Source organism: Antedon mediterranea, chromosome 9 (genome assembly GCF_964355755.1).
Source record: "Antedon mediterranea chromosome 9, ecAntMedi1.1, whole genome shotgun sequence".
Classification (NCBI taxonomy): domain Eukaryota; kingdom Metazoa; phylum Echinodermata; class Crinoidea; order Comatulida; family Antedonidae; genus Antedon; species Antedon mediterranea.
The window spans coordinates 4,605,084-4,618,506 of NC_092678.1; the positions used below are offsets into that span (position 1 = coordinate 4,605,084).

General features: G+C 30.7%; 1 protein-coding gene across 4 annotated transcripts in view; it reads left to right on the forward strand.

Annotated features, from left to right (window-relative positions):
- Positions 1-13,423, forward strand: part of LOC140059518 (uncharacterized) — a 64,273-nt gene that overhangs the window by 24,456 nt on the left and 26,394 nt on the right. For all 4 annotated transcript variants that reach the window (XR_011847213.1, XM_072105447.1, XM_072105448.1 and 1 more), the window contains exons 3-6: positions 1,707-1,801; positions 4,490-4,667; positions 7,391-7,470; positions 8,297-8,446. Coding sequence is in view for 3 of the 4 variants with exons in the window: in XM_072105447.1 (XP_071961548.1) it covers positions 1,707-1,801; positions 4,490-4,667; positions 7,391-7,470; positions 8,297-8,446 (503 nt within the window). In the remaining variant the exon portion in view is untranslated. The remainder of the gene's footprint in view (positions 1-1,706; positions 1,802-4,489; positions 4,668-7,390; positions 7,471-8,296; positions 8,447-13,423) is intronic.

Here is a 13,423-nt window from a genome sequence, read left to right on the forward strand (position 1 = left end):
ATTTCTACTTCGTGATTGCCAATTTGTCACCAACCTTGTATTATCTTATAATTGCCTTTAGGTTTGTGATTTTATGATTAATTTATTCCTGCGACTTCGAGGTCAACCTTTTTGATATGATAAATAATGATATTGTTAAATAAATTATAAAAATGTAATGTAAGCATCAATTATTTGATTTTTACAGATTTCTGTCTGGTTTTAGCAATAAATAGAACTGCCAGAAGAACTAATTAGTACTGTAACTTTTGACAATTACTGTATGTTAATTGTCAGGTATTCATTGTAACTTTGTCAGATGTTGGGTGTTTGTATTGAGCAGACAGCCTGATGTGTCTCCTGCTATCGTTTACTATACTGACAATGGCAGGCTCTAGACACGTGTCTAACTGGAATTTTAATCTTTGTTAGTTCATGCGTTCAAATTAAGTTTTATCATTCGGTTTGCTGTGTATATTATTAGTGGGTCATTAAACTTGGTGAAATGATGTTTTTCTTTGGTAGTCATTTTTCGTATCACAATGTATAGTAATGCAGATGGTTCATTCCTTAAACTGAGCATACTTTTTTAAACTTTTTAAAGAGAGCTGTATTTACAGAAACTGCTCGACCATAATTCTTTTCTATAATAAGAAAGAAATCCAATATACTGTAGACTAACACCTATTATTATTTTTGGAATGAGAATGCATTACCCCAGTGTATTTAATTAGTATGCGGTGTGGTTAAAATAACCTAGTGAAAAAATAGAAACTACCTAGAATTTTAGTTATTGATCGTATGGAGTCAGGCATTTTCAAGAATATTGGTATAATATTTCATAATACAAATGTGAAAAATGTATCAAAATATTAGATTATACAACTGTTGTATAGTGACATGCTGGGCTGAACTTTGAAGAGAAGGCCTGAAGATATAAATTCAATTTCAAGTTGTTTGTCTTCTTTACTATAGTATCATCAGATTATTATTAAATATAGTTACCATTAATCATCGCCTTCCAAAATTCTTGAATTTCTACTCCTTGTGGACAAAATAAACCTACTTTTAAAGTATTCCACCCAGCCTAAAGCTTATTTTAAGACCATCAACCCAACCTAATTTTTACACAGCAACAACCATCTCATAAACACGGGGTTTTTCACCCACCCTTAAAATGTTGACACTCTAGACATGAACTCTAGCCACATCTACATCTGTCCACTTGCATTAATAGACTGCTTTGATTGAGCTTTTACAGTCTATTTCGTGCCTGCTTACCTGGATAAACCGACAATATAGCCTCTCTCTCCGAAGAGAGGATACAATTTACGAAAAAGAAAAATCCGTATATATAACATAGCATGTTGCATGTGAAACAATCAGATTTTGCTACATTAGATTATCACAATACACTAATGACTACTTTACATATTATGTTATTGTTATGCTAGTTTTTGTTTCGATAAAGGATACCTAGATATTACATAATCTACTCATAAATAAACATACTAAATCTGAGGACTAAATGGTGAAATAATTGACTAAATATTATCAGTAGAACCCCTCCTATTCAGGAAACGCCCTTTTTAAAGTGACACCTTCTTGTAAAACAACAAGAAGAAATATATGTGTTTACACTAAAACTATTCATACGACTTGTTGTTTTATTGTTTTGTTTTTAAAACTAAACATTTAATTTATGAAATATCGTTTTTCTTCTTCAGCCAAAACTTATGGTAAAAGATCTTCTGGATTTGGTTTCTTCACATTTCTTACTGAAGGAGAAGGGTTACTTTGGACTATCATTTAAAGATACCAAGTAAGTATCTAGGAAAATAGTTAGTTTGGACTTTCAGCAAGTAAGTATGCTTTAGAAGAAGAATTAGTTTTGACTTTCAGCAAGTAAGTATACTGTAAAAGAAAAGTTAGTTTTGACTTTCAGCAAGTAAGTATACTGTAAAAGAAGAATTAGTTTGAACTTTCAGCAAGTAAGTATACTGTAAAAGAAGAATTAGTTTGAACTTTCAGCAAGTAAGTATACTGTAGAATAAGAGTTAGTTTGAACTTTCAGCAAGTAAGTATACTGTAGAATAAGAGTTAGTTTTGACTTTCAGCAAGTAAGTATACTGTAGAATAAGAGTTAGTTTGGACTTTCAGCAAGTAAGTATACTGTAAAAGAAGAATTAGTTTTGACTTTCAGCAAGTAAGTATACTGTAGAATAAGAGTTAGTTTGAACTTTCAGCAAGTAAGTATACTGTAAAAGAAAAGTTAGTTTTGACTTTCAGCAAGTAAGTATACTGTAAAAGAAGAATTAGTTTTGACTTTCAGCAAGTAAGTATACTGTAGAATAAGAGTTAGTTTGAACTTTCAGCAAGTAAGTATACTGTAAAAGAAGAATTAGTTTGGACTTTCAGCAAGTAAGTATACTGTAAAAGAAGAATTAGTTTTGACTTTCAGCAAGTAAGTATACTGTAGAATAAGAGTTAGTTTGAACTTTCAGCAAGTAAGTATACTGTAAAAGAAAAGTTAGTTTTGACTTTCAGCAAGTAAGTATACTGTAAAAGAAGAATTAGTTTTGACTTTCAGCAAGTAAGTATACTGTAAAAGAAGAATTAGTTTGAACTTTCAGCAAGTAAGTATACTGTAAAAGAAGAATTAGTTTTGACTTTCAGCAAGTAAGTATACTGTAAAAGAAGAATTAGTTTTGACTTTCAGCAAGTAAGTATACTGTAGAATAAGAATTAGTTTTGACTTTCAGCAAGTAAGTATACTGTAGAATAAGAGTTAGTTTGAACTTTCAGCAAGTAAGTATACTGTAGAATAAGAGTTAGTTTTGACTTTCAGCAAGTAAGTATACTGTAAAAGAAGAGTTAGTTTGGACTTTCAGCAAGTAAGTATACTGTACAAGAAGAGTTAGTTTTGACTTTCAGCAAGTAAGTATACTGTAGAATAAGAGTTAGTTTTGACTTTCAGCAAGTAAGTATACTGTAGAATAAGAGTTAGTTTTGACTTTCAGCAAGTAAGTATGCTGTACAAGAAGAGTTAGTTTTGACTTTTAGCAAGTAAGTATGCTGTAGAATAAGACTTAGTTTGGACCCATGAAGTTTCAATACTACTACTCTACATTGCCAATGCTTTCAACATATTACATTTGTTAAATGTCTTTGATCTGTAAGGCTTGTAATCAGTTAAAAATGTTTTGGCATTAATAACTTTGTAAGATATTATTGAACATTACCAGCTTATCAAACACTTTTACAAGTACTTGAAGAGATAACAAAATAACTTATCAACTTTGATAATAGTCGGGTAAACAAAGCGAATTTTCCCATAGATTATTTGGTAAAAGGATTTTTAACCTATTCACATTACACTAATAAGATTTCAAACTTTTATAGGCCATTTTCAAGATTGTTTTCAATAATTCAATTTGAGCACATTTTGATTTGAAATCAAAAGAAAAAACACTTCGTAATCTTGTCCATTTTTTAGATTTATATTTTGACATAAAAATATTAAATTTAGATTTTTACAAATATCAGTAGAGTGAATACTATCCTACAATCTTTGTCTAAATTTTTGAAATAATTTAAATTTAATATTAATATTATAACTAATAGTAGAAAACAGTAAAAAACAGTAGAAAAAGACTGAGTGAATATTTGAGTTGAAACTGTTAAGTACATAGAGCTTAAGAAGATTTAAACTGTTCTTAAGCTGTTTCCTTTTACTGGTACAATTAAGCTGTTCCTTTTTCTGGAAACGCTATCTGATTGGTTGAACTAATGATTTAATCCTTTGAATAACTATTAAAATAAATTTGTGAAGTTGTATTTCAGGATCTACTAACTGTACTTTACTATGTTAAACTATTTGATTTTGGTAACGTAGTAGAACCCCATTAAGGACCCAAAAGTAACCCCTAATTAGGGGTGACCTTTGAAAAGGGATTGGCTGTACTGTTGAAACTATTGCCCCTCATTCTTTTCCCATAATAGTGTCCTAAAGGAGTGGTTCTTATTTTTAAAAAGAAAACAATGGAGTTGTTCTGAAAACAATGAAGCGTATTTCAATGCAGAAATGCAGATATTTTTTATGTTGAACTTCAGCATTGTAACTAGGTTACAGAAATTTTATGAAGAACGCCCTCTCTTGGCCTAGGTGCTACTTTCACAATTTCTGAAGTGAGACCTCTATTGACAGGTACTATTAATTAATACAGTTGAAGTGAGACCTCTATTATGCAGAATACAGGTATTAATACAGTTGAAGTGAGCCCTCAGGCATTGCAACAGCTTGTATGCTAACGGTTTCCCTATTTTACTAACAATAATAGTAATCCTGCCATTGTATTCTTGATCATAAAGTGGTTAGAACACAATAGACATATGCGTCAGACTGGTACATTACCATATCAAAGCAGCGTCTACTACATCTCAATGATAACTTGTTGCTTACAGGTAAACCAAACATCAGCTAACTGACCCATAAATTTTCTCATTGTAGTTCAAATATCATTTGGTTTGATCCTGAGCGTAAAATCAACGATTACAACATCCCGAAGAAGCCTGAGACGGTAACGTTAAATTTTGGCGTGCGGTGCTATATTGAGAGTATAACACATCTTGTGGATAGTGGTACGATAGAGTTGTTTTACCTTCAAGCCAAGCTAGCCGTCTTCAAGGTGAGTAATTTTGTTATATAATACATTGTATGCTTCTATTGATATTTTACTTTCTCGTACAAAGGTCAAACAATGCACACAGAGAATGAGTGACCTTAAAGTTTGCAGTCTAGGACCTGCCTTGTTGTTAGCCTGGACTCTTCTGGGAGAATAAGTAACCCTAGTAGAATTTGCGTTTACCACGATATAGCACCGATGGGATTTTAGGTACATTCGATGTAACTTTAACTCTGATAGGTTTCAGAATGTAACACAAGAACTTCTCATATGTATATTGGGTGTTTAATCGGTCTAAAAGCTAAACCCATCAGGGGTATATTCAGTGTTTAACCGGTGTTAAATCTAAACCCATCAGGGGTATATTCAGTGTTTAACCGGTGTAAAAGCTAAACCCATCAACCACAATGAAACTCTGATAGACAATACAACATGCAAACGTTGACATAAATAATAAAGTTGATAGAGGTAATTATTATCACACAATGTACGGAATCAATCATCACTATCGTTTCCAACATTACTTCATCAAACTTTTTATTTACCTATCCATCTAGCTCAAAGTAAACTAATATTGACTAAGCTGTTAAAGGGAAATGATCAAATATACGCTATGAATAGCTTGTATTGATTGGTTAGAGCTATTATGACATAATGCAAGTAACGTTTCTATGCAGAGTTTTTTAAGGCACCTATTCCTTGCCCACTTTCACTCACCGTTGAATCAACCATGTTGCTTTATTATAGTTATTGGTATAGATACCTAAGTATCCTTTCTCTTGTCCCCCTCCCTCACTCCATTATTAAATCTATCCTGGTGTTTTATAGAGGTGTCTTGCAATTTAATTTGATTGTCATTAAAATATATTAATTAATTATGTTAGAATATTCGTAATAATTTATCATATAAATATCCAATTGACCTTAGAATATTACACTGCATCCTTGGATATTTGGTATTATTTCAATAGAAATCCTTGATTTTTGGTTGAATTTGTAAAGACAGTTTTTAATGGTGAAAGCAGTCATCTTCAGGGTCTGTGTATACATAATCTTTCTCGCAATGACATCAAGGGATGGCCCTCGCTAATCCCACCATTGTTCATGCTGCTGTTTTGTTAGTGCGGTTTGTTCCCACAGCTTTCCACTTCTTTTCCTCTCCGAGGGTTTTAAAAAGCTTTGCTTATTAGATTGTTAGCGTGCTCTAGTACACTCGAAAGCACAATTAAAACTCTATTATAAAAAGTTATACAATTTCAGGACAATATGTATAGATTTACAAAGTTGTAAAATTTCAATGAAATTTTTAATAAAAGAAAGATTGGAGTTTGATAAAAAGATTGTATTACACTACAAACTTAAGATCATTTGTAGCTTATTTTTTTTTTTTTTAACTAAATTATATTACCATAAACAGTAAGATATTATGAATTGAAATTTACCACTGAATTAAATATACAGAATGATCTCATTATTAGAAAAAAAGCACCTGGGTCTGAAATGAAAACTTCATCATTTGACCCAATGTGTGGGTCAAAACCAAATTTATCTTATTATCTCAGCAGAATAAATTGTCATTTTCATTCAGTTCCCAAGTGTATCGCACATCTTATTCAAAGGTTTGTTGTCAGACCCAATTAATGTCATCAGTAGGTAAATAGGGTGTAATTGGCTTAAGTATACGCTCTGCTGAAATCTACCAGCAGTCAATCGCAAGGTAGACTCATTCTTTGTTAGCCCGACTTTAGTGACATGCACGATATAACCTGCTTTCCCTAAAACCCATGGATAATAAAATGTCTTTACTGTCATGCTCCATAAACTTATGTTTCGTATACTCTAGACGCTTAAATGATGTTCTGTTTTTGGATTAAAGACCGGTACTTTGCCGATATCAAAAGAACTGTATCTGTTCTTCATTCTCTTGAGCATTTAAATTGTTATCCATGTTTTGTAAAAATCATAAACTAGAGAAGTCACCATACTGTAGCTAAATATTTCAACCATTCTTTATTATTTCTTTTTGTCTCTATTTCTTTCTGATTGTAATAAAAAAAATCTATTGTGCACACTTTTAAAAGTTCCATGCATTTAATAAAATAATTTCTTCTTTATTTCTATGACTAGTGCAAATATTGTTGCTAGACATATTAAATTTTATTCTATGCTGAGATTTTACCATATTACTAATTTCTTGGACTTGAAACCTACAGTTGTTCTAGCCTTGACCCTCTCTGCAATATTTTATGAGGAGAGTCAATTAAAAACATGGCAACTATCTTGACAGCTTGGAGAATCCATTTAAAACACATTTTTAAATCATGGAAAATCTTTACTCTGAACTTGACCTTTGACATCTTCATGTGGTTCAATGAGAATGTGAAAATTTAGGTCTAAGAAAGTAGACATTCTGCTAATGTTGTCAGTTGGTAATTGATTTATAATATGAATGTAGCAAGCAGACAATATAAGGCAAACTATTTAATAGAGAAACATTGTTTCTGTCGCACAGTTTGTATCTTGTAAATTTAAACTGCCTGTGTTATTTTTGTTAAGGATTTGTGTGGTTCTTTTCAGTCATCATCCAATGTAAAAGTGATGGCTTGTAATCAATTGATGTCTGCAGCCTATATTTTTAATGTTGAAAAGTAACTTGGTAAACCAAATGTTGTAATAACTATCATCTATAAGAATAACAAAACTCAGATATTGTATTGTTATTTCAGGGTGATATAGAAGTGGACAGCGAAACAGCCTTTGAACTTGGTGCCTACACGCTTCAGGCTACTCACGGAGATTTTACAACGTAAGTCCTGCACCTTAAGTTTTACTACTACAGTTATTCTTATTGTACATTATAATATTCGATAGCTTTCTGAAATCAGACCTTGGCGCATTCTGGAAAGACTCTGTGACTACTTCACCAACCAATCACAAAGTTACATTTCCTTTAAATACTATTTTATGTTCAGGATTTTTTTTTTAGGTTACAGCCTGTTCTTGTTGCTGGAGAGTCACCTGCATTTAAGATTGTATCATTTTGGTATTTTTCTTTCACTGTTACCCATTCAGGTTTGCAACACAATGGATCAGACTGACTGCTAATCATGCACTCTTCAATTTATTCAGTCTTCTGTACAATACCTCCTTTCATAATTTCCGATAACTCCAGCATAGATGACTGTATAAACATTATAGTGTTAGAAATAAAAATAAATGCCATCTGAAAATAAATGTAGAACTTGACAATAAAGCTAGCTAGAAACTGTCTACACAGAAGTGCCGTTTAAATTGCACAAATATACTATTGTTGCAACAAGACTATAGATTTATAATAATAAAATTTGAATACAAAAGGTCTATAAAGTATATTATGCTAAATTGTATAGTTTTATTTACATACTAAATAAAACATTTTTTTTGTTTACATAAACTTCTTGAAAGGTTTAATGTTTTTTTATTGTATGTTTGGAAAAAAGATGAAAATGATCGAAACGTTGAATCTCTTGGAATGTGGAGTTCCATTCATACTATTTTTATGTTATTAGTGTTTTACCAATTTTTTTCTCCTGAATATTAAACAAATGCTTTGTTAACTATTGAATTCTATGTTTGTATGTTGTTTTCTCCAGTGAAATAAAAGCACAAACACAGCTTAAGAAGTTACCAGTCTTACCAACAAAAGCACTCCAAGAACATCCCTCCTTAAGTTACTGTGAAAACCGAGTTCTCTTTCATTACAGAAGGTTAGATGGTCTCAGTCGTGGACAAGCAATAGTTTGGTAAGTACCAAGATTGTTTGCTTTCTGGCAAGCCTACTACTATAAAGATTTAGAATTTGACCAAGGTGTCTATCTTCCCATCCATTTTGAAACCTGAAAGCGTGAACTAAGACATTCTTTTCTAAGAAAAGAATTATATATCCTCTGTTTGCTCCCTCTCCTTTTCCAACAACTTGGATCCGAGGATAATCAACATTTAGAAAGTTCTAATAATACTGCTGACCTGCAGCACTAGGTGTAGGAGATAATTTCAGGAGATACATTGCTCGGAAGAAGGTGCTTTACCAAAGAAACATTGTATTTGAACGGTAAATGGATTACACAAGAATCCAGAACCTGAAGTTAGATGAAAATTAAAGTTGAAATTTCGTAGAGGATGCAAATTGTTTTGATTTTATCCGAACATTTTTGGTGATGTTCTTTATTCCACTATCAGTAGTGCTAGTATGTAGTTTAGATTCATAAATGTTGTACCTGAGATCATGTGGCAAGACGCAGCAGACATTCATGAAATATACATTCCTATGCAAAATTATGTCATTTTAAAAGTCATTATTGAAATTGTAAACTGAAGTTTAAAGTGTTTGAAAATGTCAGTTTTAATTTATGGCCAATATGCATCATGTAGAATAACTAGCAAACACTGCACTACATTTTGCAGATAAATATTACTAAAGTGAAAATAGATAACTCATGGTTTTTAATTTCCAACTGACCTTGTTTTGCGCAATTTACAGTTAGTTTTAAACCGATAACATTTTAATTTAGAAAGATATTATTTCCACAAATTTCAATAATTACCGTAACTATATCTGGGGTAATTCCAATTGAAATCGAAAAAAAAAATCCAAATTAAAATCGATACTCCATTCATTTTAAATCTACATACAGGTGTGTCAAATGTGATGTAGGAATATGTCTCGTATCTCAAATTTTGTTTAAATTGAACATGGTTTTGTAGTTGAGTACTTGCATTTCACTACAAATGATCTGGTTCAATTCTGGTTGTTGTGCAAGATTTTCCTAGCTTGCCAAGTCGTTGCTTGACAACCTGAATGTAGTATATTTAATTAAACCTCCACCTGATGTTATAAATCTTTTTATTTCACTATCTTGTCCTGATCATCACACATTCTAAAATATAGATCAGAATTTGTATGACTGTAACAGATTGAGATATTTTCTCCATTTCATCTGTTTTGGAATTCCTGCAGTTAATATGCTAGATTTGCAAGTTGAAGAATTTATGTAATTGCAAAGATCCTGTGCCATAAAATAAAGAATTTCTCTTAAAAGATATATTTGTAACTTGCATTTACGTAGATTGTTTCAAGCTGAAACTACAGGCTGAGTATTAGTGTGTGTAACTGGGACATTTAAATTTGGATGCTTTAGCCGTACTTCTTCATTAAAATTCAACAGCATTAAAAACAAACCTGATTTCTATAAATCAGGGTTAATTTGGAATTTTTATTTCTCAATAGCGCAATTGGCTAGTTAGATTTTACTGCATGATTTACAATTTCTAAATTATAGAAAAGAAAAGTCTGGTATTCTGAATGTGTTTTAAAATGGTAAAATAGAATTTTGGACCATTTTGACTAAAAGTAAAGTATGGTTTGTAAAAGTTTTTAAAGATTTCTCTAGTATTTGGAGAGCCTGAGTTGACTGTACATAACAACAGATAACATCTGTTACTATTTCTGGTTGTTTTTTTAGGCATATAAAAAAGAAACAATTTTGTTATTGTTTTATGATCAAACGAAACCACAACATATTTGTTTGGTTAGTAATTGTGTTGTTTAACTTATCTGGTTTTGATTAGTAGAACTGCCATTAGATTCTGACCCTACTTTGGGTGGCCATTTAATTTTTGTTTTGTTTGTAGCAAATTTTGTAGTTTTTTCCATATACTGGTCATTGATAACATATTTAATTACATAATTATGATTGTTACTATATGTAAACTTACAGTATCTCATTATCATACTCATCATCACCATCGTCTTTAACTATATCATCTTTATCTTCATCACTGCTGTCATTCTTCAGTTATACCATCACAAACAGTATAATCACTAGATTCATTCATCATTTTTACAATATTATCATCATTATCACAATATTATCATCATTATCACTGTTATCAGTATCATCTTATATTACATCATCATCGTATTACTATCATCAACAAAGAAAAAGATATCAAGATGTTAATATCTTCTTCTTGGTATCATTCTGTATGTGAAGAAGCCTAGACATTATATCACATAGCGTTCAACCAAACCTTGTGGGTTTCAGAATTTCTAATTAATGGCAATTGAATGTAAGTATGAAACCAAATGTAATACCCTGGATAAAAAAGAGCTAAAATTAAGTGATCACCAACAAAGTTTAACCTTTTTCTTATGTAAATAGCTATAGGGAATATTTGAATCCCTGTTGTCTTTGAGTGCAATACTGAACATGATCCCTGAATTCAATTCATAAATAAGTAGTCGAGAGAATCTAGTTGGATTTTATAAATGAATATGATGATAAGAGATGAGATAGATAACACAGTTTTGGAAACTTGACACTTTTTAGTATTCTCTTGAACTTTTATTTACCGATGACCTCGAAAAAGAAGAATGGATACTTTTTAAGTGGCAATCAATAGAAACCAGGTTTTACTTGTGAGTGCGATATTGTTTTCTTCTTTTCAAGTATTTCTTTTGTTTTATTATTCGCTTTAGTTGAATGTAATTCCTGTTTCTGAGAACGTTAGCCTCTATACTGTTGTCGACTTTAGCTAAAGCCGGCTAGTGTTGTTTTCTTCAGTAGCGGATTTAAATAAATATTTAATTTGTTCATTTGTAGTAATAATCTGCTGTAATCTGTTATCATTAGTGGAAAATTATGCTCACTACTTTAATTCTTAAGTCATTATCAAGTTGTTAGTAGAATTTGTACTAATTCTTGTCGTTACTGTAAACTTTTCATTCATTTTTTAAATGTTTTTGTTAAACTTAATGTGTGTTTCTCTTTGGTTTAGTTCTTCTTCATATTATTAATAATCGAAATAACAATACATATGAAACAACAAAACAAATGCTGAGATGATTATAGGCGGAATTACTATCATATTAAGTCTACGTTGACTTACCTCATAGCCTATCATCAATGAATAGATTAATAGAAAAACGTAATACATTGTAAGTTTAGTGATATTATTCAATAATTTATAATATATTTGAAGTAAAACGCACGGAATGCAGTTTCTAAAGAAAGTATAACTAATTTTATGTAATTTTAATTACGGTAATCAATTAATGTAATTGTTAATTGCCATACTATAATCTATTAAAATGTTCATTTAATGGGACATTTTTACAATTTAATATTTGTATTGGCCATTAAAAGTAAGTTTATAATTATTTAGACTTTAATAACATTCTGTTATTTTTATATCTTTGAATCTGCATAAGTCTTCAGTATAATATATTAAGCTAATCTTATATTAAGAATCTCATAAACATACTTAAGTGCTAATGTTTAAGCATGTAATTTGTAACTTCTTTTGCTTATTTACATTGCACTAATACTAGATGCAAAGAATTAGATTTACTCAGTCTTCCAAAAGATTTCAAATTTATCATTTCTAATGCTAACTATCTTTGAAACTAATTTCACCGGCTTACCAGAAAGTGTTTCTTCTCAAACAGATTCTGGAAAAAAATCTATATTAAGCGGATTTTATTTTTGGCATTTATCCATCCCTTGGGGCAATGGCCTCCCAAAGCCGATCTTTGTCTGATGTACTGTACATGAATAACCCAAATAAACGTTGAATATTCAAGGCGAGTGTATTTAGGTTGAACACAGCTAGCATATACGGTAGATATAGATATTCCTGCAAGCTAATTAGTATGCATACTTTATCGTTTCAAATTTCACATTTGTAAAGAAAGTGGGCATGTTAGTTGTTATGGTGTTTTCAAGTATGTAAAATGGACTTTGTAAAGTGGTACGTATCACCTGTCTACGATGCATGTCCATCAAAAGAGATCGGGAAAAGCGATATCGAAAAGAAAAACACAGTTTAATATCTTTTTGACTACTTGTTCTACTACTAAAAATAAAAATACTTTATACTTACTGTACTGCAAATTAAATGTGCTTTACGTTTTAAAAATATGTTGATGCATATCTAATGAGATAGAGGTCACAATAAGAAGATACCATCTGAGCATGAATTGTCAATTTAAATATTTTGAGGATCATAAAGGTCAAATTAGATATGTAAGTCGTTGACCCAGTTCATCAATTTTAAATCTAAAAGATAAGATTACTTATTAATAGCAGATGTTGATTTCAAATCATTTTAAATTGCCTTAAAAATGACACCAATCACAAATTTGTTTAAAAATACAGTAAATATGAAATTGTATCCAAGTTTAATTATTCACAATTTGTTTAATTAGCACAACTTGACTTGTAGGGAGAAGACACTAATGATAAGAATGGCAAATAATAATTTTGAAAGGTAAATATAAAAGAAGCAAAAAAAAAAACAAACATAAATCTATAACTAATGAAAAAAACTATTAAACAGGAATGACAATGATTCAGTCTATTTCGTGCCTAGCTTACCTGGATAAACCAACAATAGCCTTTCTCCTTGAAGAGCAAGATATAACTCGAAAAGTAGAAGTTTTCATTGAATCCCCCTCTCCACAAATAATATAATCCATGACCTGTTTAATTCTTGTTTGCCAATTGTCTAATTATCATTATGAATTGTTGTGTTGATAATTTGAAGTATCTTCAATTCTATTAGAACAAACCTAAAGGAAATTCCAAATACTCAATTTTTATAATTTTGTATAACATTAATACTGCCATATTTGGTATAATAACATTTTATTTTTAATTCATAATTGTTTATAACCATTGGTAATTAAACGTTATTGAACCATAAACACAATTAAAATGCGA